This window comes from Mobula hypostoma, chromosome 8 (assembly GCF_963921235.1).
Source record: "Mobula hypostoma chromosome 8, sMobHyp1.1, whole genome shotgun sequence".
Classification (NCBI taxonomy): Eukaryota; Metazoa; Chordata; class Chondrichthyes; order Myliobatiformes; family Myliobatidae; genus Mobula; species Mobula hypostoma.
This window is the reverse complement of record NC_086104.1, coordinates 98094633-98122125: the sequence shown is the minus strand read 5'-3', so window position 1 is coordinate 98122125 and position 27493 is coordinate 98094633. Positions and strand designations below refer to the sequence as shown.

The window sequence follows — 27493 nt, the reverse complement described above, 5'->3', positions numbered from 1 at the left end:
TAACTGTGAATGAGTGGCCTGCCCAACATAGCTGACAGAGTGTAACTAGGACCTCAGTGTTGGGGGCGTTGTCCTGGGAGTGAGATTCAGTGCAGGTTGTCTAGTCCTTCCTCTGAACTGGAGGGTTCTGTGGAGATCGCACTACCCTCCATTCAGTGCCACCGTTAGATTCAATTTGAACCTTCCCCTTAGATCCCGTGGGCTTTCCCTTATAGCCAGCTTACCTTGTGGAGCCTTTTCAAAGGCTTTGCTAAAACCTATGCAAATTACATTAATTTCACAACTCTCACCACCCTCCTAAAAAAAACATTCAAGTTACTCCCTCCTAACTTTCCCCAAACAAATCCATGCTGAATGTACTCCTACATCTCTCCCTATCTTCTTCCACCTTCCTTTCCAGTACCAATGAAGGGTCTCAAGACAGCTCTTTATTCCTCTCCATAGATGCTGCCTGACCTGCTGAGTTCTTTCAGCACTTTGTGTGAGTTGCTCTGGACTTCCAGCATCTGCAGAATCCCTTGTGTTTATGAGTTCCTCATTACTCTGTGCCTTTCTAAATGACGACTTAAAAGATCCCTTGGAATGAATTCTAGTAATTTTCCCAAAACTGATAGGTAATACTTTGTTTGTACTTCCATTAAATAATAGTACACACTGGCAGTCTGGCACAACTGGAGGATGAGGAAGCTTTAGACAATTGCAGAGGAAATTTGCCAGGATGTCGTCTGGACTAGAGGGCATTTCTTATGAGGGTAGGTTGAGCGAGCTTGGGCTTTTTTCTTTGGAGTAAACGAGAATAAGAGATGACTTGATAGAGGTGTACAAGATGATAAGGGGCACAGATAGAGTGGATAATTAGAGATTTTTCCCTCAGGGTGGAAATGGCTAATACAGGGGGGCATAATTTTAAGGTGTTTGGAGGAAAGTATAGAGGGGATGTCAGAGGTAAGTTCTTTACACAGAGAGTGGTGGGTGCATGGAATGTTTTGCTTGGAGTGATGGTAGAGTCAGATACATTAAGGGCATTAAAGAAACTCTGAGATAGGCACATGGATGATAGAAAAATGGAGGGTTATGTAGGACAGAAGGTTTAGATTGATCTTGGAGGAGGTTAAAGAGTCGTCACAACATTGTGGGCCGAAGGACTTTTATTGTGTTGCAATGTTCTATGTTAACTCTGTAGTGAAAAGTAAGGCTTCACAGTGAGGGAACGTGCAGTAGGCATGGATGTAGACCCCGGGTGTGGTGATGCCCTTGTTGAGGAGGTAGAGAGGTAAAGGGAGGTTCTCTCCATTGGTGAAGCCAGGAGTTTGTACTGAAATGAAATGGTACCAGCAGTAGTACCAGGGAAGAGTCTACCATGTCTCACAATCGGTGCACTGACCACAGCTATGACTTGTTCTACTGATCCCTGCTCCAGTGCACACGTATGGCTCATATTCACTCAGCTGTTCTGCTGTGGGAACCATTTGCGTTAAGCATGCCGAGAGATGCTGGCCAACAACTTCCCCTTTGCATGGCAGCATAAGGTGGTGAGGAATCCATGCCTGGCACTGGAAATAGAGGGTGTGGGGAAACAGGCTTCCAGTCTGGGGGCGGGGGGCAGACTTGCCAGGGGAGGGTGTATCTGTAACTGTGGACTCTGCTGCCATGGAGCCAGAAACCAGTGAAAAATCTGAAATCACAGTGGAGGAGCATTTCAACATATTCTTTCACTCTACCCCTCCCTTGATCCCACTATACTGTCCTTTCGTCCACAAATCTTGGTATCCCACCAGCCACTGTGCCAACATACTGCCCTTTTCTCCTAATATAACTTGGATGCAATGGTCTAAAGATGCTGGGAGCTGACAGCCAGACTGTTAAGTGTGAGCAGTGACAACATGCATTCTAAGGGGAATTGTAAATACAAAATACTCTGCAGATGCTGGGGTCAAAGCAACACTCACAACACGCTGAGGGGAAGAAGATGTTCCTGAAACTTTCAGTGTGTGTCTTCAGGCTCCTGTACCACCTCTCTGATGGTAGTATTAAGAAGAGAGCAAGCCCTGTACGTTGGGGATTTTAATGATAGATTCCACCTTTCTGAGGCATCACCTTTTAAAGATGTCCTTGATGCTGGGGAGGCTTCTGCCCTAATGGAGCTGGCTGAGTTTGCAACCCTCTGCAGCTTTTTCTGACCCTGTGCAGTGGCCTCCCTATACCAGATGGTGATGCAACCAGATGGAATGCTCTCCATTATACATCTGTAGAGATTTGCTAAAGTCTTTGATGACAAACAAATTCTCCTCAAACCCCTATTGAAATATAGCCGCTGTTGTGTCTTCTTGTTAATTGCATCAATATGTTGGGCCCAGGACAGATCCTCAGAGATGTTGACACCCAGAAACTTGAAACTGCCCACCCTTTCCACTGCTGATCCCTCAGTGAGGACTGGTATGTGTTCCCTTGACTTCCCCTTCCTGAATCAATTCCTTGGTCTTACTGATGTTGAGTGTAAGGTTGTTGTTGCAACACCACTTAACCAGCTGATCTATCTCACTCCTGTACGCCTCCTCGTTACCATCTAAACTTCTGCCAACAACAGTTGAGTCATTGTCAAATTTATAGATGGTCTTTGAACTGTATGTGATCCCTCGATGAGTGGTGTGATTATCTTGACTTCCCCTTCCTGAAGTATAAATGATTCTCTTAAATTCCCACACTACTTTTGCCAATCTGTGTCCTTTGTCTTTTGACTCTTATGCCAGTAGAAACATTTGCATTCAATCCATTTTATCAAAGCCTGTCTGCTAAATCTCTTGTCCTCTGTGACAAGAATGACTCCATATCTCCAATATCTCCATGCAACTGTGAGCCTTTACTCCCAGAATATCCCAGTAAATATCCTGTGTAAATATCCAAGTTCTTTACCTTCTACTGAAATGTGGTGCCCGGAATTGGCAGACCTCGCGAACTCTGGAGAATTATCGGCTTGTAGGAACTAAATCACCAGCTGGCCTCTAACTTTGTTGTTTTGATCCCCCAGTTGCTGCCTGGTCTTCTCCAACGATCGTCATCTTGTTGTGGTGGAGAGGCTTCTGAGTTCCTGAGAGTGATGCTATCCGGAGCTTAGCGCCTGATGGGGTCACTCAGTGGCAGTAAGGTCAAGGGGGAGATTCCAGACGCAGAGCGATTTAACCAAGATCTCAGTGGTGGGGCTGGTGGAGGATGATGACACATCACAACTACAGTGAAGGCGGAAGAAGGCTTCAGCTTTGAAGGGTCCCCAGTCATCTTGTATTCCATGCCACTGGATCCTGACCCCAATCTGTCAAGTACCATGTGATGGCTGCCCATACATCAGACTCTCCATGTTAAACAAAGTCATGCACAGCTGTTCTCCAGTAAGAGAGTAACCCCTTAGAACATCATACTCGACTCGAGTCATTGCATTACCACTGCTGCTTGGTACTCTTGTCAAGCATCTCTCCCAACCCTTCTTCTACTGGAGCAGCTGACAGTCTCACTTTCTTTGGTGGTTTCGAGCAGGCATGGCAAAACCCTATATGTTATCACCTAGGTGCCTTCCAGCCATTTCTAATCTAGCTTCACAGTGCCAGCTACCCAGGTTCAAATCCCACCCACCCCTCCCCCACCCCTTTATCTTTCCCCTTACTGGTTTTTCACCTGGAACCTACCAGCCTTCTCCTTTCCACCCTCCCCCCACTTTCTTTATCGGGCCTCTGTCCCTTCCCTCTTCAGTCCTTAAACGTTGACTGATCATTTCCACAGATGCTGCCCGACCTGCTGAGTTCCTCCAGCATGTTGTCAGTGTTGCATTCTAAGGGGAATATTTATTTCTGTCATATACAGCATCTCAACAGGCCCTTCCAGCCCAGTGAGCTGGCACTGCACTATTACACCCATGTGACCAATTTTCCTATTAACCTGTATGTTTTTGGAAACTAGAGCACCAGTAGGAAATCCACAGCACCACTGTGGGAGTATATAAGCACCTTAAAGACAGTGGTGGGATTTGAACCTCGGCTGCTGGCACTGTGAAGCTAGAATAGAAATGGCTGGAAGGCACCTAGGTGATAACATGTAAGGTTTTGCCATGCCTGCTTGAAACCACCAAAGAAAGTGAGACTGTCAGCTGCTCCAGTAGAAGAAGGGTTGGGAGAAATGCTTGACAAGAGTACCAAGCAGCAGTGTTAATGCAATGACTCGAGTCGAGTATGATGTTCTAAGGGGTTACTCTCTTACTGGAGAACAGCTGTGCATGACTTTGTTTAACATGGAGAGTCTGATGTATGGGCAGCCATCACATGGTACTTGACAGATTGGGGTCAGGATCCAGTGGCATGGAATACAAGATGACTGGGGACCCTTCAAAGCTGAAGCCTTCTTCCGCCTTCACCGTAGTTGTGATGTGTTATCATCCTCCACCAGCTCCACCACTGAGATCTTGGTTGAATCGCTCTGTGTCTGGAATCTCCCCCTCGACCTTACTGCCACTGAGTGACCCCATCAGGCACTAAGCTCCGGATAGCATCACTCTCAGGAACTCAGAAGCCTCTCCACCACGACAAGGTGACAATCGTTGGAGAAGACCATGCAGCAATTGGGGGATCAAAACAACAAAGTTAAAGGCCAGCAGGTGATTTAGTTCCAACAAGCCGATAATTGTCCAGAGTTCGCGAGGTCTGCCAATTCCGGGCACCACATTTCAGTAGAAGGTAAAGAACTTGGATATTTACACAGGATATTTACTGGGATATTCTGGGAGTAAAGGCTCACAGTTGCATGGAGATATTGGAGATATGGAGTCATTCTTGTCACAGAGGACGAGAGATTTAGCAGACAGGCTTTGATAAAATGGATTGAATGCAGATGTTTCTACTGGCATAAGGGTCAAGAGACAAAGGACACAGATTGAATCACTAAGTGAATCATTTATACTTCAGGAAGGGGAAGTCAAGATAATCACACCACTCATCGAGGGATCACATACAGTTCAAAGACCATCTATAAATTTGACAATGACCCAACTATTGTTGGCAGAAGTTTAGGTGGTGACGAGGAGGCGTACAGGAGTGAGATAGATCAGCTGGTTAAGTGGTGTTGCAACAACAACCTTACACTCAACATCAGTAAGACCAAGGAATTGATTCAGGAAGGGGAAGTCAAGGGAACACATACCAGTTCTCACTGAGGGATCAGCAGTAGAAAGGGTGGGCAGTTTCAAGTTCCTGGGTGTCAACATCTCTGAGGATCTGTCCTGGGCCCAACATATTGATGCAATTAACAAGAAGGCACAACAGCGGCTATATTTCAATAGGGGTTTGAGGAGAATTTGTTTGTCATCAAAGACTTTAGCAAATCTCTACAGATGTATAATGGAGAGCATTCCATCTGGTTGCATCACCATCTGGTATAGGGAGGCCACTGCACAGGGTCAGAAAAAGCTGCAGAGGGTTGCAAACTCAGCCAGCTCCATTAGGGCAGAAGCCTCCCCAGCATCAAGGACATCTTTAAAAGGTGATGCCTCAGAAAGGTGGAATCTATCATTAAAATCCCCAACGTACAGGGCTTGCTCTCTTCTTAATACTACCATCAGAGAGGTGGTACAGGAGCCTGAAGACACACACTGAAAGTTTCAGGAACATCTTCTTCCCCTCTGCCATTAGACTTCAGAATGGACAATGGACCAACCCATGAGCATTATCTCACTATGTATTTTTGCTGCATTTTTTCACTATCTATCTAATTTAAATATTAAATAAGTAAATAAATAAATAGATAAATAAATAAAAATATACACACACATACATACACACACACACACACACACACACACACACACACACACATATATATCTTATTGTAATAGGACCCCTAAGAGAAGATGGCAGCGCGATGCGGCGCGCAGTAGCCACTCCAGTAGTGAATATCTGTTATTTGTCAAGTAGGATGCCGTGCACAATCCTGATTTGATGGAGATGGACGTGAGAAGCATGGAGGAACATCTGGTGAAACTTCTGAAATGCCTGTTTCACTGCTGCTGCTACTGTGTGATCCAGAATCTCTGGTGGGAAGGCCCCGAATCTTTGGCTTTGCCTGTTGCTTGGCAGCCGGGGCTGGGGTCGAAACGCTCGGCAGAGATGGTGCTTGGTGTCAGAGGGTTGGTCGGAGGCTCGAAGTTTTTGGACGGACTCAGAGTTGGCTGTGGTCGGGTGCTTCCAGGGTGCTGTATTGGCAAGTTTGCGGCGCTGGAAGTTCATGGCAGGGAGAGTTTCTTCCCTCTACCGTCTGCGTGGGATGATGGGGCTAACGGGACTTTGAGACTTTTTTTTTACCGTGCCCATGGTCTGCTCTTTATCAAATTACGGTATTGCTTTGCACTGTTGTAACTATACGTTATAATTATGTGGTTTTTGTCAGTTTTAGTCTTGGTCTGTCTTGTATTTCTGTGATATCATACTGGAGGAACATTGTATCATTTCTTAATGCATGCATTACTAAATGACAATAAACGAGGACTGAGTGTCCTCATAATCTAAATCTAAAATTTATAGTTTTTAATGTATTGTGCTGTACTGCTGTCACAAAATAACAAATTTCACGACACATGTTGGTGATAGTAAACCTGATTTTGGTTCTGATGCAGGAGTTATACAAAAAAGAACATAAGAACATAGGAACAGGAGTGGGCCACCAGGCCTTTCAACCTGTTCCACCTTTCAATATGGTTTTCCTATGTGGCCCTCAACTGTCAACTCGTTTTCTGTGCCAGTCCCCCATGAATGCTAATTTGGAATTGGTTTATTGTTGTCACATGGACCGAGATACAGTGAAAAGCTTTTGCTTGTGTGCCCTCCAAACAGATCATTGCATACATAAGTATATTGAGGTGGAGAGCGTAGTTACAGAGAACGTGAGTGCAGGTAGACAAGTAAAGTGCAAGGACCACAATGAGATAGATTGTGAGATCAAAAATCATAAGAGTTCAAGAGTCTGATAATAGTGGGATAGAAGCTGTCCTTGAGATGTGTAGTACATATTCTCAACGTTTTGTATCCTTTGCCTGATGGGAGAGGGCAGAACCACTAGGGTGAGAGGAGTCCTTGCTTATGTTAGCTGCTTTCCCAAGGCAGAGGGAAGTCGAAGGAGCAGAGGCTGGTTTGTGAGGTATACTGGCAGACTTGAGCAGAGCAACTGCATACCAAGCTTTGATGCACCTGGTTAATATGTTTTCTATGGTGCGTCTATAAACAATAGCAAGAGTCACTGGGGACAAGCCAAATTTCTATAACTTCTGAGGAAGTGAAGGTGTGGATGTGCTTTCTTGGCCATAGTATCCATGCAGTTAGACCAGGACAAACTGATGTTGATATTTACATCTGGGAACTTGAAACCCTTAACCCATTCCTACCTCAGCAACATTGAGATTGCAATCTCATCTCATTGATTGGAACACCGGACTCCAAATAGTTTTTGTAGAAAGCATTGCCCCCAGGGTTCACATATTTTTTCCAACAAATACATGTAATATTGGATAATTTTTCCTCAATAAGTAAATAAACAAGTATAATGTTTTTGTGTTATTTATTTAATTGGGTTCTCTTTTATCTTGTTTTAGGACTTATGTGAAGTTTTGATCACATTTTAGGTCATGTTTATGCAGAAATGGAGAAAATCCTACAGGGTTCACAAACTTTCTAGCACCACTGTATGTTGGCTGGAGTCAGGGCTTTATACTTTGGCTCTTGGTAGGGTCACTGATGCCAAACAGGTCAAAGGGTAGAGGCCAGACTAAGAGTGGTCCACCAGTCCTCCAGGTTCGGGTGTTCACCTCAGAGCCAACAACCCTGACTAGTAAAACAAAATTGTTACAGAAACAGCAATGAAGGATCCTTCTACATCTGAGTGTGATGGTATTCCTGAGTTTCCACCTGGGACTTGCATGACTGACCGTAGTGAATACTAAGAGGAAGCTACTGACATGATGAAAGAAGCCCTGAACATGCCAGGGTGGAGGATCTTCATTGCTGCCCTAAACACCAGTGGCATAACAGGTGGTAAGTAATTACCTTCTCCTGATAACGTTTCAACCCAGAGCTGCCAATCATCGTTGCGACGGATGTGTCCAGCTATGGGGTGGGTGCAGTTCATACCTGCCCTGATGGTTCGAGAAAGCTGCCATGCATGCAACTAGATCACTGATCGCAGCAGGAAGGAAATATGGACAAATTGGAAAGGAAGCCTTGAGAATCATCTTTGCTGTGAAGAAATTTCACAAGATGCTTTAAGGCAGGTGCTTCACTCTGCTTAATAATCATAAGCTACCATTGTCCATCTTTGGGTCTCTGAAAGGTATTCCAGTGTGTAAAATGAACCATCTACAAAAGTAGGCAACATTTTGAAATCAAGTGCACATCAACACAGGAACTTGGTCAGGCAGATGCCCTCTCCAGACCAATGAATCAGTATTTTACTGAAAATGAAGACACTGTTATGGCCGCGATTTCAATTGGTTGTGAAGTTCACCGGGTTGATCGGATGCTGCCAAATGGCTTCCGGTCACGATCGACAAGATCAGAGCAGAAACAGCTGCAGATCCTCTTCTTCAGCGTATCTCCAGATACCTCATTGACGGATGGCCAGTCAAAGTTGAGGAAGATGTCGTACTCTTCTACCCTTCGCTCTCAACTCCAGCTTAATGTTTGGAGATAGCCTAGAGACTCCACGAACACTTTGACCAAAATTCTACCCTGGTCCCCTAGACTTCAATCCAATGAAAGCCCTGGCAAGAAGCTTTGTGTACTGGCCAGGTATAGACCAAGGTATCATATCAGTATGCAAACAATGTACTCAGTGCTCTTTGGCAGCAAAGAATCCAAGTAGAGCCGATCCACAACTATTCCTCAGGCTATCAGACCTTGGAGTCGAGTACATATTGACTTTGCTAGCCTAATCAACGACTCTACCTACCTTGTCCTGGTTGACACCTATTCCAAATGGCCAGAAGTATTATTTATGAAGTCAACAATGACAGATGCTACCATTCAACAGCTGCTGCAGACCTTCAGGCATTTTGGGATGCCAGAAACATTTGGTTTTGACTATGGCACCTAATGCAGTGCATAGCGGCTTGCAGCATTCTGCTTGAACAGCAGAGTTATCCACAACCACTCAATTCGATGGAAGGAGTGAAGCTCAGGGGGGTGGCAAAATAGCGCAGTGGTTAGCGTAACAGTATTACGGTGCAGCAACCCAACATTAAAAAACAAAGAAGTGGTTATCAATTTCAGGAAATCAAAAAGGTATGAACAAGGTCCATCTTGGTAATAGAATGTACTGTAAGGTATAAGAAGTGGAATCCAATAGTGCATTACAACAGGTTGTTAGAGGCACTGAAAGTCAACATGATGCATGCAAGTTTGAAATAGACGTAGTCATGAATGGTGAAGCAGTGGCAAGGGTGTCCAGCTTTAAATTCCTGGGAGTGAACATCATAGAGGAACTCTCTTGGACCACCAACATTTCATTGATAGTAGGGAATGCTCGGCAGCACCTGCACTACCTTTGGAGTTTAAAGAGAGTAAATGGGAATTGGAGCTTCATTTATAAAAGAAACAAATAGAAGACTCTAGAGATAAGTTGGTATAAGTACAATGGTTCATACAGCCTCCTTCAAGGGCATCATCTGATTTCAACATTTAGATGATGTGTATTAATAATTCAAGAAATGTTATTATGACTTTAAAACATTTAAATTCCCCAACTGTATTTTCAATATTTTATTTCACTCTCTGCTGTTTGTTAGACTTTTACAAAATAATGGTCATAGATTTATAGAGTTGTATAGCACAGAACAAGCCCCAACCCCCCAGTTCATGGCCACCTTTTGTCCATCAAACCTCATTTGCACACGTTAGGACTCAATACCTTGTACGTCTTGCATATGTAAGTGTCCATCTAAATGCCTCTGGCAGCGAGATCCATCAACCACACTCTGTGTAAAAAATTTACCCTTAAATTCCCATATAAAGCCTTAAAACTTGTGCCACCTTGTTTTTGATACTCTACCATGAAAAAAAATGTTGACTATCTACCCCGTCTAGTAAAATTCTATCAGGTCAGCCCCCAGCCTTCTTTGCATCATGGAAAACTAGTCCATCCGAGTACAATCTCAGCCCATAACTATTTTCCCAACCTCCACGATATCCTGATGAATCTTGTCTGCACTCTGTTCAGCAAAATCACATTATTCCTGGTTTGGTGACCATGCAAAACTTCAAGTGCAGCACAACTACTGTTTTGTAAAGTTGCAACATAATGTCCCAACATTTATATTCTCTGCCCAGACCTATGAAGGCAAGAATGCTACATGCCTTCCTCATCATCATATCTATCTGTGTTGCCATTTTTGGGGAGCTATGGATTTGTCTGTTTTTCAATGTTCCTTTATGTCCTACACCTACTTAACTCCCCAAAATATATCACTCTCACCTTATAAGAATACAAGTTTTTTTTCAGAAGCAAGAAAAATCTATTTGCCCCATTTCAGAAGATGATTCCTACAGGACAGTACAGGATCCTATTACAGAAACATCATATTCAGAGTTATACATATATACAGTACTGGAGTTAGGAAGAAATCCCTGATGAATGTTCTGCAATATCGCCTCAGGAAGCTATCTGTATTGATTTTCCAAAAAACCACTTTATTACCTGTAGACTTGTGGCAGCTGCAGTAGCGTGGAGTCCACTGCACTCCCCCTCGTGGTACTCTTCCTTGCATTCCCGGCAGAAAACAAACTGGAAGACAAAGTAAACAAGAGGAGATGGTATTCCCATTTCCATTCCCACACGTCGGTCCATGGCTTCCTTTCCTGCCATGATGAAGCCACTCTCAGGTTGAATGAGCAACACTTCTTATTCCATCTGGGTAACCTCCAACCTGATGGCATGAACAATGATTTCTCTAACTTATGGGAATTTCCCCCTCTTCTCTCTTTTTCAATTCCCCCTTCTGGCTCCTCTCTTTCCACATCCCTTCTTCCCACTGGCTCATCAACTCCTTCTTCTGCCTTTCCTCCTTCCCTTTCTCCCATGTTCCACTCTGTTCTCCTATCAGATTCCCTCTTTGTGTTCAGCCCTTTAAATTTTCCACCCATCACCTCCCAACTTCCCAGTTCATCCCACGCACCTTCCCCCTCACTGGGCCTTACCCATCACCTGCCACTCCTTCTCTTTCCCTCCACCATCGTATTCTGGTTTCTGCCCCCTTCCTTTTCAGTCCTGATGAAGGACCTTGGCCCATAACAGCGGCCATTAATTCCCCTCCATAGATGCTGCCTGACCTGCTGAGTTCTTCCAGCAATTTGCCTGCTATGCAAGGAGGTGGAAGTAGTTGGAATAGTTATAAGGTGGAGAAACATTTAACTCCATGTTCTAGGTGATGACATAACTTTTAGGAATTTTTCAAGTCACATTTCAGAAATTTGAGGAAGAATTTGACATCATAGAACAGAAGTAAAGAATCCCATGCAAAGGTAGCTGGATTTCCTAATATTACTTTATACTCATACCCCTCCATCAGGAGGACAGAAAGAAAAGAAAATAGTGTTATTTCAGTTACTACTTTTCTAAACACAAGATACTGGAAACCTAGAGTAACAAACACAAACATCTGCTTGGCCCGTTCAGCTTCCATTACTTAATATAACTGAACGAACAATTTAAAAACTCTTATCTTCATTCTGCATTAACATCAGGTCTTGCTCTGTTCCACCAGCACAGTCAAATTTGTTATCCTTTGCCTGACTGGATCCATTTTCGCTGGAGGTGACTTTAGTACTTTGTTTAACCGAACTGTACATAAAGCTGCACTGACCTTGAACTCGACACCTCGATCCTGACTTACCCCTGGTCCTGTCCAATCAGCAGCCATACCTGCTGGCCCACATCGCTTTGTCTGTCAGTAAGTCACAGTTTTAAAATTCTCATGCTCCATTTCAATTCCCTCTGTGGACTTACCCTTCCTCAAGTCTCTGCTAATCCTATAACCCTCACGGGTCTCTGCTCCCCTCCAATTCTGTCCTCACTATAATCACACAGACACTGATGGCTGGGACTACAGTGGTTCAGAATACCCTCCCTAGTACAAGCAATGACTACAATATTCCAATTCTTCCTCTTGTGACTCTGTGTCAAATAATGTTTGTTCATGCTCTGTTGAATACCTTGGAGCGTTTTATGGTGTTAACACATTTTAGTTGATGTTCTCATTTTACTTGGATATTTGATTGTATTCCACAATTTTCTCCTTTTATTTCAGCTCAATTTACAATCCAATGATTTTTGGAGCATCTAGATCGTAAAGGGACATACGATGGATAATTGGTTATTGACTATAGAACCACCTTCACTACTATAATTACAAGCAAATTCATCTGCAACCTTTCAGAACTGGGACCAAAATCTTCCCTTTGCAACTGGGTCCCAGACTTCCTAACCTATGGACTATAATCAGTAAGGATAGGCAGCAACACCTCTGTGGATTGAGAGTGGGAAGGAGGCATGAAGAGGGGAATCATGGTTGGGAAAAGGAGAAGGGCCAGTGGAGGGAGTGGAAAGCACCAGAGAGGCATTCTGTACTGATCAATAAACCCATTTTTTGGGATCAAGTGACCTTGCCCGGTGTCTCATGGCTGGGTGTGTCTGCACCCGTGCCATCCCCCACACCAGCACTTTTCCACTGCCACCTGTCCTACATCACTCCCGTGGCACCCCTCCCTCACCATTCCCAACATCCTTTGCTCCTGCCTGATTTACAAACTCGCTCTCCACTCCATGTTGACAAATACAGTACCGTACAAAAGCCTTAGGCACCCTAGATTTCACGTGTGCCTAAAATTTATGCACAGTACTGTAACTGCCCGGAGCACCTCATCCAGAGAGACTGATTAACAATCCTGGAGTAGTTTCTGATTTGCACATGACTGGAAAGGTTAGGGTGGGACTGTTGATGTCAACATTGAAATCAAAAGTTCTGTTATTAGCAAACTAATGAGGAGGGAGTGAGGCCGGGGATGTTGGGATTAAATGTGCTAACTTTAAGAACAATATTGAAGGACGTGATTAATGGGCTGGAGCTGGGAGGACTGGTGCTGTGGATTACAGTTGTAAGGGAGGTGGATGTTAATGTGGGTGAGGAGGGTTAATAATGAAAGGGGAGGATGAGTTCTGACAACAGGAATCACATCAGTCTGGGAAACAACTGGATAGAATTTTGCAAAATGCACAGGGTATTTTTCAACCATGTTTTATTAGATTAATGGTACTATTACTACTAAATTAGCCGGCCTAAAGGAATGAAAACATTATCTCCTTACGTGGAATGTAACAGTTTTTTGTAGTTACTGCTAATGAATTTGGATTTCATGAATTCAAGGAAAGACAATGATTATCAGATGTAAACGTGATCACTAAATACATACTTTTTTAGAAGATATAACTTGGTAACAGGTCTTTCTGCTCAATGAACCCACAGTGCCCAATTACACCCAAGTGACAATTAACCCACTAACCTATACATCTTTGGAAAGTGGGAGGAAACCAGAGCACCCAGAGGAAACCCATGAGGTCACAGGGGGAACGTACGAACTCTTTGCAGGAATTGAACCCTGGTTACTGACACTGTAACAGCATTACACTAAGCGCTATGCTACTGAGCTGTCCTTATAAAAGGCATTGTGTGTAAAAGATGTTTCAACAAACATAGAACATAGAATAGTACAGCACAGTACAGGCCCTTCAGCCCACAATGTTGTGCCGACCCTCAAACCCTGCTTCCCATATAACTCCGCACCTTAAGTTCCTCCATATACCTGTAGTCTCTTAAATTTCACTAGTGTACCTGCCTCCACCACTGACTCAGGCAGTGCATTCCACACTTCAACCAGTCTCTGAGTGAAAAAACCTTCCGCTAATATCCCCCTTAAACTTCCCACCCCTTACCTTAAAGCCATGTCCTCTTGTATTGAGCAGTGGCGCCCTAGGGAAGAGGCACTGGCTATCCACTCTATCTATTCCTCTTAATATCTTGTATACCTCTATCATGTCTCCTCTCATCCTCCTTCTCTCCAAAGAGTAAAGCCTTAGCTCCCTTAATCTCTGATCATAATCTATACTCTCTAAACCAGGCAGCATCCCAGCAAATCTCCTCTATACCCTTTCCAGTGCTTCCACATCCTTCCTATAGTGAGGCAACCAGAACTGGACACAGTGCTCCAAGTGTGGCCTAACCAGAGTTTTATAGAGCTGCATCATTACCTCGTGACTCTTAAACTCTATCCCTCGACTTATGAAAGCTAACACCCCATAAGCTTTCTTAACTACCCTATCTACCTGTGAGGCAACTTTCAGGGATCTGCGCACATGTACCTCCAGATCCCTCTGTTCCTCCACACTACCAAGTATCCTGCCATTTACTTTGTACTCTGCCTTGGAGTTTGTCCTTCCAAAGTGTATCACCTCACACTTCTCTGGGTTGAACTCCACCTGCCACTTCTCAGCCCACTTCTGCATCCTATCAATGTCTCTCTGCAATCTTTGACAATCCTCTACACTATCTACAACACCACCAACCTTTGTGTCGTCTGCAAACTTGCCAACCCACCCTTCTATCCCCACATCCAGGTCGTTAATAAAAATCACGAAAAGTAGAAGTCCCAGAACTGATCCCTGTGGGACACCACTAGTCACAACCCTCCAATATGAATGTACTCCCTCCAGTACGACCCTCTGCCTTCTGCAGGCAAGCCAATTCTGAATCCACCTGGCCAAACTTCCCTGGATCCCATGCCTCCTGACTTTCTGAATAAGCCTACCGTGTGGAACCTTGTCAAATGCCTTACTAAAATCCATGTAGATCACATCTACCGCACTACCCTCATCTATATGCCTGGTTACCTCCTCAAAGAATTCTATCAGGCTTGTTAGACATGATCTGCCCTTCACAAAGCCATGCTGACTGTCCCTGATCAGACCATGATTCTCTAAATGCCCAAAGATCCTATGTCTAAGAATCTTTTCCAACAGCTTTCCCACCACAGACATAAGGCTTACTGGTCTATAATTACCCAGACTACTACCTTTTTTGAACAAGGGGACAACACTTGCCTCCCTCCAATCCCTCCAATCCTCCAAAACACTATTCTTTTTAGTAAATGAGAGCATTGCATTGAAAGTTTTTTAAGATGAGGAAGTACTTATTTGCTGGTTCGAATGATGGCACGATACTCCAGGTGTGTTTGAACATCTGAAGTGCGTGTGTCCCATTGAGTCTCTGGACAGGACTTCTCCAGAATGCCTACACAACACAAGAAAACTCCAGAATTACTCATCAGTCTCTCTGAACAAACTGCAGCCAATAAGCTACATTTTCCTGAGAGATGCAATTCCAAATGAGCAGAGAGTGATTGATTGGAGCGTCGGAAGCCACTGAGTCAAACAGTGACAGAACGTTTGGAATTTACTGAAGCATCTCTCAAGTCGCTGAGTTGGCAAATTAATATTCAAGGGCAGGTGGATGGGAAAGTGACAGAGTAAATGTCCCCCCTCCCCCACCCTCAAGCATGCAGAGATCTGTGCATGGCATAGAAATTGCTCTTCTACCACTGGTTATGTGTATTTCTGACACTAGATGGCAGCAAGAGCAGCAAATTTCTTTGTTGCCCAGAAAATGCAAAATGTCAGAATTGTTAAAGAACTTGACACATTGTTTCCCTACTATTTGAAATAAAGACGTATTTTAGATAGTCCTTGACAAAAGAAATGCTTTTTAGTCGCAAAGTACCTCCATGGTTGAGAAAGGTCATCATTCCTAAATGTTGGAACATAAGTAACAGGAATGAGACCACATGGTTGATGCATGCCCTGGGATTGACACTGAGGATCAAGGCCCAAGGACGAATCGGAAGTGTGGAAGTCGAGAACTATTGGCCAGAGCCGATCTGCAGATCTCTGCAAGACCTCTGGGGAGGTAAAACCCGGTGCCTGCAGGCCCGAGTCTGCGTATCCATGGAGACGAGAGGCCTGCCTTGGGGTTATAGGACAGTGTATGTGTGTGGGTGAGAGGAAGGGACGGGGCTTGCTTTGCTGCTGTTGTTGTTTTGCTTTGTTGTGCTCTGTGTTGTTCTGCCGAGCATTGGGGGCATGCTACATTGGCGCTGGAAATGTGTGGTGACACTTGCGGTTGCTGCTAGCACATCCTCGGGTATGTTAGTTGTTTACGTGACGGATAAACTTGAATCTTGAATGTGGTCCAGGACTCAGCTCCATTTTTGTGAAAGTTCTCCATACTCCTTGATTCCCCTGAGAACAGCACTGAAGGAGACAGGTTTGTCCCCATGGGATGCCCCATACAAGCCAGTCATTTGCCAGTGTTAACCTGTATCCCTCTAAACCTTTCCTATTCATGTATTTCTCCAAATGTTCTTGAAAAGTTGTTATGGTACCTGCCTCAAACACTTCCTCTGGCAGCTCATCCCACATGCATACTGCCTTTATGTAAAAAAGTTAGCCTTGACTTTTAAACTATTTTTTCCTCTCTCACTTTAAACTGATGTCTTCTAATTCCTGATTTAGGAAAAAAGACTGAGTGCATTCACCCTATCAACGTCTCTCGTGATCTTATACACCTCTATAAGATCACCTCTTTGTCTCCTGCACTCTGTGGAACAAATTCGTCTCCTCAAGTTCTGGCAATATCCTTGTAAATCTTTTTCTAGTTTAATACATCCTTCCTATAGCAGAATAACCAATACTCCAAGTTGGCCCCAGTAGCAACTGCACCATGGCCTCCCAGCTTTTTCACCCCTTGCCCTGACGGATGAAGGCCAACGTGCTAAAAGCCTTCTTTCGTCACACTATTATTGTTGCAGGTACCAAGACCTGAAATCTGTCTCTCTACAACCTGTCTCTGAATGTGAACAAAACAAAAGAGATGGTTGTTGACTTCAGGAGGACACGGAGCGACCACGCTCTGCTGAACATCGACAACTTCTCCATAGAGATTGTTAACAGCACCAAATTTCTTGGTGTTCACCTAGCAGAGAATCTCACCTGGTCCCTCAACATCAGCTCCATAGCAAAGAAAGCTCAGTAGCTTCTCTACTTTCCGCAAAGGCTGAGAAAAGCCCATCTCCCACCACCCCATCCTCACCACATTCTACAGAGGTTGTACTGAGAGCATCCTGAGTAGCTGCATCACTGCCTGGTTAGGAAATTGCACCATCTCAGATCGCAATACCCTGCAGCGGATAGTGAGGTCAGCTGAGAAGATCATAGGGGTCTCTCTTCCCACCATTACAGACATTTACACCACACGCTGCATCTGCAAAGCAAACAGCATTATGAAGGACCCCACACACCCCTCATAAAAACTCTTCTCCCTCCTGCCATCTGGCAAAAGGCACCAAAGCATTCAGGCTGTCATGACCAGACTATGTAACAGTTTCTTCCCCCAAGCCATCAGACTCCTCAATACCCAGAGTCTGGACTGACACCAACCTACTATACCCTCTACTGTGCCTATTGTCTTGTTTATTATTTATTGTAATACCTGCACTGTTTTGTGCACTTTATGCAGTCCTGGGTAGGTCCGTAGTCTAGTGTAGTTTTTGTGTTGTTTTACGTAGTTCAGTGTAGTTTTTGTATTGTTTCATGTAGCACCAAGGTCCTGAAAAACGTTGTCTCATTTTTACTGTGTACTGTACCAGCAGTTGTGCTCGAAATGACAATAAAAAGTGACTTGACTTGACTTGACTTGAAGATACAGCAAAAAGCTTTGGTCAGTGTGTCAACTAGGCAGATCTTTCTATTTGTAAGTATGTTGAGGTAGCGAAAGGGAAGACAGATTGCATGATATAGTTCTATAGCTTGCGAATACTGGAATTAACCTTCTCCCTGCCCCTCCCTCATGGATGTGTGAAGAGGATTCAGGTTCAGATTCAACACATGTACATCGAAACACGAGGTGAAGTGGGTTGTTTCGTTAACAACCAACACAACTCAAGGATGGGCTGGGGGCAGCCCACAATGTTGCCACATATTACAGTGTCAACATAGCATGCCTACCACGTTCGCAGAGCACAACAAAACAGAACATAAGAAGCAATAAATCAACAACGGCAAAACAAGAGCCATTCCACCCTAACACACATCACAGCCCTCCAAAAGCCGGACCGGCCAACTCCCACCTCCAGAGCACTCGTGGATTCATGGACATGGGGCCTCAACTCCACCTATTCACCCTCAGACTCAGGGTTCCAGTCACTGGGACTCAACTTCCGGACTTCCGATCGACTCGCCAATGATGAATGCGGACACTGGACAAGAACCCCAAACTCCGGACTTGCTGATGATTAGGACCTTGAACATTAGGCCTTGAACCCAGGTCTCGCTCACTGGAGGCACAGAATGAAGCAGCAAGCAGTCAGAAAGGGAGCTGTGAATGCACTGCCTGGGGTGATGGTAGAGGCAAATGCATTAGAGGCTTTTCAGAGATGTTTAGAAAGACACATGGATGTGAGGAAGATGGAGGGACATAGACATTGTGTAGGTAGGAGGGTTTAGTATTTGTGTGTTTTTGGTTGGCTTTTTAGCTGGTTCAGCAAAACATTGAGAGATGAGTGGCTTGCTCCTGTGCTGTACTGTACTATGTTCTATCTCCCAGCTCTACATTGATTGGAGCTGGGTTACGGGAAGGAGAAAAATGGAGTGAACTAGAGGGTAGCAAGTGAAGTATCAAGGACGTAGGTGGGAGAACAGTAAGAAATGAGCCATTTGTGCTTTCAGACTTGGCTATGGTTACCAGTTTCTGGTTATCTTTAGTTAAAACAGATCATGGTCTTGCTGTAAATGGGCCGTGGACCAAGTTTATAAACCTGTCACTCTGCAAAATTGTGTGAGTGCAGTGCTAATACCCGGCCAGCAGATGGCCTGTGCTCTATGACAAACCTGCATAGAGCACCCACATTGCATCAGAAATGAATTTAAGACAAACGCTCGGTGAAGACTTTGGGCTCAGTGTTAACTTCCTGTCATTATGGGACTTAGATGGAAGAGGTCTGCTAACATGTGGGAGATTAGGAGTGAGGTATTTAAGAGTCCTTGCAATCTAGACACTGGGTTTCCAGGTGTCTGAGCTAATAAACTGAGAAAGCATGATGAAAGGCGCCATGAATCAAATTCAGCTCTGCTTGTCAAGGGGACATTGGAACTAGGACCTTTGATGTATACTGGAGTTGGGAAGGGAAAACAAGGAAGTGACAGAATTTAATGTGGATGCTGACAGACGGTGAAACATCACTTCATCCCTTCTTGGTATCTCCAGTGAAATTGATTATTAACTGCAGTTTCTTTGCAATATCTGACTGAAGGGTTGCTCAACATGCATATACACTCAGTGTCCACTTTATTAGGTACCTCTCATATCTAAAAAGGTACTACTGAGTGCGAATTCGTGGTCTTCTGCTGCTGTAGTCCATCCACTTTAAGATTTGAAGTGTTGTGCATTCAGAGATAGTCTACTGCACTCCATTGTTGTAATGCAAAGTTATCTGAGTTACTGTCACCTTCTTGTCAGCTTGAACCAGTTTGGCCATTCTCCTCTGACCTCTCTCATTAACAAGGCATTTTCACCCACAGAAGCGCTACTCACTGGATGTTTTTTTGTTTGCCGCATCATTCTCTGTAATCTCATCCGTCAATATCAACAAGTACACCATTTTGGATACTGTTGTGGGGGATGACCTCTCAGGAGAATACCACGGAGACCAAGTTACTAGCACTGAGCATGGGTCCATGGTGCAGAGGGAAAGAGGGAGAAGAGGGGAGCGGAAGTGATAGGGGACTCAATAGTCAGAGCAACAGACAGGAGGTTCTGTGGAGGTGAATGGGACCCTGGACGGTATGTTGCTTCCCATGTGCCAGGGTTAGGGACGTCTCAGATCGTGTCCACAGTATTTTGGAGTTGGAGGGAGAGCAGCCAGGTACCAAATACATAGGAAGGAAAAGCAAAGAGGTCTTGAAGAGATAATTTAGAGAGTAAGGCAGAAAGCTGAGAAGCAGGGACTCTAGGGTAGCAATCTGGGCTCTGGGTCTGTATTCACTGGAATTTAGAAGGATGAGGGAGGACCTCATCGAAACCTTTCAAATATTGAGGCTGTGGAGTGGGGCTGAGGAGGGGATAAAAGGATCGGCCATGATTGAATGGTAGAGTTTATTTCTGCTTCTTTATCTCATGGTCTAACTCTAGAGACATCTGTGTGTGAAAATCCCAGACCAGCAGCTTCTGAGATACTCAAACCACCCTGCCTGGCACCAACAATCATTCCATGGTCAAAGTCACTGAGATCACACTTCTTCCCCATTCTGATGTTAGTTCTGAACAATATCTGAATGTCTTGACCATGTCTGCATGCTTTTATGCAAGCAGTTGCTAGCATATAACTGGCTGATTAGATATTTGCATTAACAAGCAGGTGTACAGGTGTACCTAATGAAGTGGCCACTGACTGTATGTTCACTTAATCCAAATGATATCTTGAGCAGGCTCAATCTCAGCAAACACAGAGACTGCATCATCCTCATGCTCCTATTCCCTTTTGCATATCCTGTATTTTCTTAAGACATAGGACTTTGAGCTGGCTCTCAGAGCAATCCCATTCCCACATTTATCTTCCTCGTAACCTATTCTCTCCGCATTCACATCAACTCTACCCAGTCCCTCCAGATTCCACCATTCGTCTACATGCTAATTAGCCTGCCACATTCACGCCTTTGAGATTGCCGGAGGCGCCACCGTCATGTAGCGGTTAGCAGGACGCTATTACACCTTGGAGCGTTGTGCTCCGATGCTGTCTCAAAGAAGTTTGTATGTCATTCACGTGAGCGTGTGAGTTTCCTCCAGGTACTCTGCTTTCCTCCCACATTCCAAATATGCACTGTTAGTAGGTTAATTGGTCATTGAAAATTGTCCCCTGGTTATGCTAGGGTTAAATAGGTGAGTTGCTGGGCAGTGTGGATCATTGAGACAGAAGGGCCTACTCTGTGCTGTATCTTGAAACGAATAATTAAATATACTGAAGCATCCAGATGAAGCCCACCCTGTCACAGGGACAATATGCAAACTCCACACAGATAGCTTCTGAAGACAGGGTTGTCTCCATGTCCCTGGAGCTTCTACTGGTTTCAGTTCTGAGATGCCTGGTTTTACGTGGAATCTCAAGATTTTAAATACTGATGTTGGTAATTTCTTCAAAAGAGAGAGGGAAATTGCATTAAAGTGATATTTTTAATAAATTCTAAGCAAGAAGGCCGCGAGTGGAAGGGTTAAGGATTTCCGGAGCGAAGGCATTTTACTACTCAGGGTAAACATAGAACATAGAATAGTATAGCACAGTACAGGCCCTTCGGCCCACAATGTTGTGCCGACCCTCAAACCCTGCCTCTCATATAAGCCCCCACCTTAGATTCCTCCATATACCTCTCTAGTAGTCTCCCAAACTTCACCAGTGTATCTGCCTCCACCACTGACTCAGGCAGTGCATTCCACACACCAACCACTCTCTGAGTAAAAAACCTTTCTCTAATATCCCCCTTGAACTTCCCACCCTTTACCTTAAAGCCATGTCCTCTTGTATTGAGCAGTGGTACCCTGGGGAAGAGGCGCTGGTTATCCACTCTATCTATTCCTCTTATTATCTTGTACACCTCTATCATGTCTCCTCTCATCCTCCTTCTCTCCAAAGAGTAAAGCCCTAGCTCCCTTAATCTCTGATCATAATGCATACTTTCTAAACCAGGCAGCATCCTGGTAAATCTCCTCTGTACCCTTTCCAATGCTTCCACATCCTTCCTATAGTGAGGTGACCAGAACTGGACACAATACTCCAAATGTGGCCTAACCAGAGTTTTATAGAGCTGCATCATTACATCGCGACTCTTAAACTCTATCCCTCAACTTATGAAAGCTAACACCCCATAAGCTTTCTTAACTACTCTATCCACCTGTGAGGCAACTTTCAGGGATCTGTGGACATGTACCCCGAGATCCCTCTGCTCCTCCACACTACCAAGTATCCTGCCATTTACTTTGTACTCTGCCTTGGAGTTTGTCCTTCCAAAGTGTACCACCTCACACTTCTCCGGGTTGAACTCCATCTGCCACTTCTCAGCCCACTTCTGCATCCTATCAATGTCTCTCTGCAATCTTTGACAATCCCCTACACTATCTACAACACCACCAACCTTTGTGTCGTCTGCAAACTTGCCAACCCACCCTTCTACCCCCACATCCAGGTTGTTAATAAAAATCACAAAAAGTAGAGGTCCCAGAACAGATCCTTGTGGGACACCCCTAGTCACAATCCTCCAATCTGAATGTATTCCCTCCACCACCACCCTCTGCCTTCTGCAGGCAAGCCAATTCTGAATCCACCTGGCCAAACTTCCCTGGATCCCATGCCTTCTAACTTTCTGAATAAGCCTACCGTGTGGAACCTTGTCAAATCCATATAGATCACATCCACTGCACTACCCTCATCTATCTGCCTGGTCACCTCCTCAAAGAACTCTATCAGGCTTGTTAGACACGATCTGCCCTTCACAAAGCCATGCTGACTGTCCCTGATCAGACCATGATTCTCTAAATGCCTATAGATCCTATCTCTAAGAATCTTTTCCAACAGCTTTCCCACCACAGACGTAAGGCTCACTGGTCTATAATTACACGGACTATCCCTACTACCTTTTTTGAACAAGGGAACAACATTCGCCTCCCTCCAGTCCCCCGGTACCATTCCCGTGGACAACGAGGACATAAAGATCCTAGCCAGAGGCTCAGCAATCTCTTCTCTCGCCTCGTGGAGCAGCCTGGGGAATATTCCGTCAGGCCCCGGGGACTTATCTGTCCTAATGTATTTTAACAACTCCAACACCTCCTCTCCCTTAATATCAGCATGCTCCAGAACATCAACCTCACTCATATTGTCCTCACCATCATCAAGTTCCCTCTCATTGGTGAATACCGAAGAGAAGTATTCATTGAGGACCTTGCTCACTTCCACAGCCTCCAGGCACATCTTCCCACCTTTATCTCTAATCGGTCCTACCTTCACTCCTGTCATCCTTTTTTTCTTCACATAATTGAAGAATGCCTTGGGGTTTTCCTTTACCCTACTCGCCAAGGCCTTCTCATGCCCCCTTCTTGCTCTTCTCAGCCCCTTCTTAAGCTCCTTTCTTGCTTCCCTATATTCCTCAATAGACCCAGCTGATCCTTGCTTCCTAAACCTCATGTATGCTGCCTTCTTCCTCCTGACTAGATTTTCCACCTCACTTGTCACCCATGGTTCCTTCACCCTACCATTCTTTATCTTCCTCACCGGGACAAATTTATCCCTTACATCCCGCAAGAGATCTCTAAACATCGACCACATGTCCATAGTACATTTCCCTGCAAAAATATCATCCCAATTCACACCCGCAAGTTCTAGCCTTATAGCCTCATAATTTGCCTTTCCCCAGTTAAAAACTTTCCTGTCCTCTTTGATTCTATCCTTTTCCATGATAATTATAAAGGCCAGGGAGCGGTGGTCACTGCCCCCAAATGCTCACCCACTGAGAGATCTGTGACCTGACCCGGTTCATTACCTAGTACTAGATCTAGTATGGCATTCCCCCTGGTCGGCCTGTCCACATACTGAGACAGGAATCCATCCTGGACACACTTAACAAATTCTGCCCCATCTAAACCCTTGGAACTAATCAGGTGTCAATCAATATTAGGGAAGTTAAAGTCACCCATGATAACAACCCTGTTATTTTTGCATCTTTCCAAAATCTGCCTCCCAATCTGCTCCTCTGTATCTCTGCTGCTACCAGGGGGCCTATAGAATACCCCCAGTAGAGTAACTGCTCCCTTCCTGTTCCTGATTTCCACCCATATTGACTCAAAAGAGGATCCTGCTACATTACCCGCCCTTTCTGTAGCTGTAATAGTATTCCTGACCAGTAATGCCACCCCTCCTCCCCTTTTTCCGCTCTCTCTGTCCTGAAATCCAGGAATATTGAGAATCCATTCCCACCCTGGTGCCAGCCAAGTCTCTGTAATGGCCACTACATCATAATTCCATGTATGTATCCAAGCTCTCAGTTCATCACCTTTGTTCCTGATGCTTCTTGCATTGAGGTAAACACATTTCAGCCCTTCTACCTTACTGTCTTTACACCGTTTATTCTGCTTCTCTTTCCTGAAAGCCTCTCTGTATGTTAGATCTGGCTTTACTCCATGCACTTCTTTCACTGCTCTATCGCTCTGGGTCCCATCCCCCTCGCAAATTAGTTTAAACCCTCCCGAACCATGCTAGCAAACCTACCTGCAAGGATATTGCTCCCCCTCGAGTTCAGGTGCAACCCATCCAATCTGTACAGGTCCCACCTTCCCCAGAAGAGATCCCAGTGATCTAAAAATCTAAAACCCTTGTCCCTGTACCAACTCCTCAGCCATGCATTCTACTGCCATCTCCTCCAATTCTTACCATCTCTGTCACGTAGCACTGGCAGCAATCCTGAGAATGTCACCCTTGAGGTCCTGTTCTTCAGCCTTCTGCCTAATTCCTGAAACTCACACTTCAGGACCTCATCCCTCTTCCTGCCTATGTCGTTGGTCCCAACATGTATCATGACTTCTGGTTGCTTTCCCTCTCGTACCAGGATGTCGTGCACCCGGTAAGAGACATCCCGGACCCTGGCACCCGGGAGGCAACAAACCATGCGGGTGTCCTTTTCACGTCCACAAAATCTCCTGTCTGCTCCCTTGACTATAGAGTCTCCAATGACGACAGCTCTCCTCTTCTCCGTCCCACCTTTCTGCACCACAGGGTCAGACTCAGTGCTGGAGGCCCTGCCACCGTGGCTCACACCTGGTCGGTCGTCCCCGCCAACAGTATCCAGGACGGTAAACTTATTATTCAGGGGAATGGCTACAGGGATGCTCTGCACTACCTATCTGCTCACCTTCGCTTTCCCCCATCTGACTGTCACCCAATGACCTGCTTCCGACAGCCTAGGTGTGACTACCTCCCTGTAGCTCTCATCTATGACTGCCTTATTCTCCCTTATAAGTTGAAGGTCATCCAGCTGCTGCTCCAGATTCCTTACATGGTCTTCCAGATTGCCCAGTCGTATGCACTTCTGGCAGATGTGACTCTGCGGGAGAGGGGCGTAAAGAGAGGCAAGACTGCGCAGGCGCGTGATGTCAGCCAGTAGAGCGGGAAAAGTTTAAAAAGAAGACCGTCATATCCAGCGGGCAGTGGAGTGAGAGGGCAGCGGAGTGAGAGGGCTTTGGCTCAGTGGGCTTAGGTGGTAATGGGACGAGGCGAGGTAGGTTTACCTGTGTTAATTGTGGAAAGGAAGTATGTGTGTGAGGCTGGTGTTCTGTGCTTGTTGTCAGATGTGGGAGGTCCTGGAGTCTCCCAGCTCCTCGGACGGCCATATCTGACCAGGTGTGTCGAGCTGCAGCTCCTAAGGAACCGCATTAGGGAACTGGAGTTACAGGTCGATGACCTTTGCCTGGTCAGGGAGAGCGAGGAGGTGATAGAAAGGAGTTATAGGCAGGTGGTCACACCGGGGCCATGGGAGACAGACAAGTGTGTAACAGTCAGGAGAGGGAAGGGGAAGAGTCAGGTACCAGAGAGACGCCTGAACAATAAGTACTCCTGTTTGAGTACTGTTGCGGGGGGGAGACGGCCTACCTGGGGGAAGCAACAGTGGCCAAGCCTCTGGCACAGAGTCTGGCCCTGTGGCTCAGAAGGGTAGGGAAAGGAAGAGGAAGGCAATAGTGATAGGGGACTCTATAGTTAGGGGGTCAGACAGGCGATTCTGTGGACGCAGGAAAGAAACTCGGATGGTAGTTTGCCTCCCAGGTGCCAGGGTCCAGGATGTTTCAGATCACATCCACAATATCCTGCAGTGGAAGGGAAAACAGCCAGAGGTCATGGTATATATTGGTAGCAATGACATAGGTAGGAAAAGGGAGGATGTCCTGAAAGCAGACTACAGGGAGTTAGAAAGGAAGTTGAGAAGCAGGACCGCAAAGGTAGTAATCTCGGGATTACTGTCTGTGCCACGTGACAGTGAGTATAGGAATAGAATGAGGTGGAGGATAAATGCGTGGCTGAGGGATTGGAGCAGGGGGCAGGAATTCAGATTTCTGGACCATTGGGACCTCTTTTGAGACAGGTGTGACCTGCACAAAAAGAACGGCTTGCACCTGAATCCCAGGGGGACCAATATCCTGGTGTGGAGGTTTGCTAAGGCTACTGGGGAGAGTTTAAACTAGAATTGTTGGGGGGTGGGAACCGAACTGAAGAGACTGGGGAAGAGGCGGTTGGCTCACAAATAGAGAAAGCTTGTAGACAGTGCGAGAGGGAGGATAGGCAGGTGATAGAGAGGGACGTGCTCAGACCGACAATTTGAGATGTGTCCATTTTAATGCAAGGAGTATTGTGAACAAAGCGGATGAGCTTACAGCGTGGATCAGTACTTGGTGCTATGATGTTGTGGTCATTACAGAGACTTGGATGGCTCAGGGACAGGAATGGTTACTTCAAGTGCCAGGATTAAGGAAAACTCCAAGGCATTCTACAAGTATGTGAAGAGCAAGTGGATAAGACATGAAAGAATAGGACCTATCAAGTGTGACAGTGGGAAAGCATGTATAGAACTAGAGGAAATAGCAGAGGTACTTTAATGAATACTTTACTTCAGTATTCACTATGGACAAGGATCTTGGTGATTGTAGTGATGACTTGCAGTGGACTCAAAAGCTTGAGCATGTAGATATTAAGAAAGAAGATGTGCTGGAGCTTTTGGAAAGCATCAAGTTGGATAAGTTGCCAGGACTGGGGGAGATGTACCCCAGGCTACTGTGGGAGGTGAAAGAGGAGATTGCTGAGCCTCTGGAGATGATCTTTGAATCATCAATGGGGACGGGAGAGGTTCTGGAGGATTGGAGAGTTGCAGATGTTGTTCCCTTATTCAAGAAAGGGAGTAGAGATAGCCCAGGAAATTATAGACCAGTGAGGCTTACTTCAGTGGTTGTTAAATTGATGGAGAAGATTCTGAGAGGAAGGATTTATGAACATTTGAAGAGGTATAATATGATTAGGAACAGTCAGCATGGCTTTGTCAAGGGCAGGTCATGCCTTATGAGCCTGATTGAATTTTTTGAAGATGTGACTAAACACATTGATGAAGGAAGAGCAGTAGACGTAGTGTATTTGGATTTCAGCAAGGCATTTGATAGGGTACCCCCTGCAAAGCTTATTGAGAAAGTAAGGAGGTATTGGATCCAAGGGGACATTGTTTTGTGGATCCAGAACTGGCTTGCCCACAGAAGGCAAAGAGTGGTTGTAGACGGGTCATATTCTGCATG

General features: G+C 45.2%; 1 protein-coding gene across 2 annotated transcripts in view; it reads right to left on the bottom strand.

The window, feature by feature from the left end:
- prkn (parkin RBR E3 ubiquitin protein ligase) overlaps nucleotides 1–27493 on the bottom strand; it is a 1192578-nt gene that overhangs the window by 37747 nt on the left and 1127338 nt on the right. For both annotated transcript variants that reach the window (XM_063056415.1, XM_063056416.1), the window contains exon 11: nucleotides 10720–10806. In XM_063056415.1, coding sequence (XP_062912485.1) covers nucleotides 10720–10806 — 87 coding nt within the window. The remainder of the gene's footprint in view (nucleotides 1–10719; nucleotides 10807–27493) is intronic.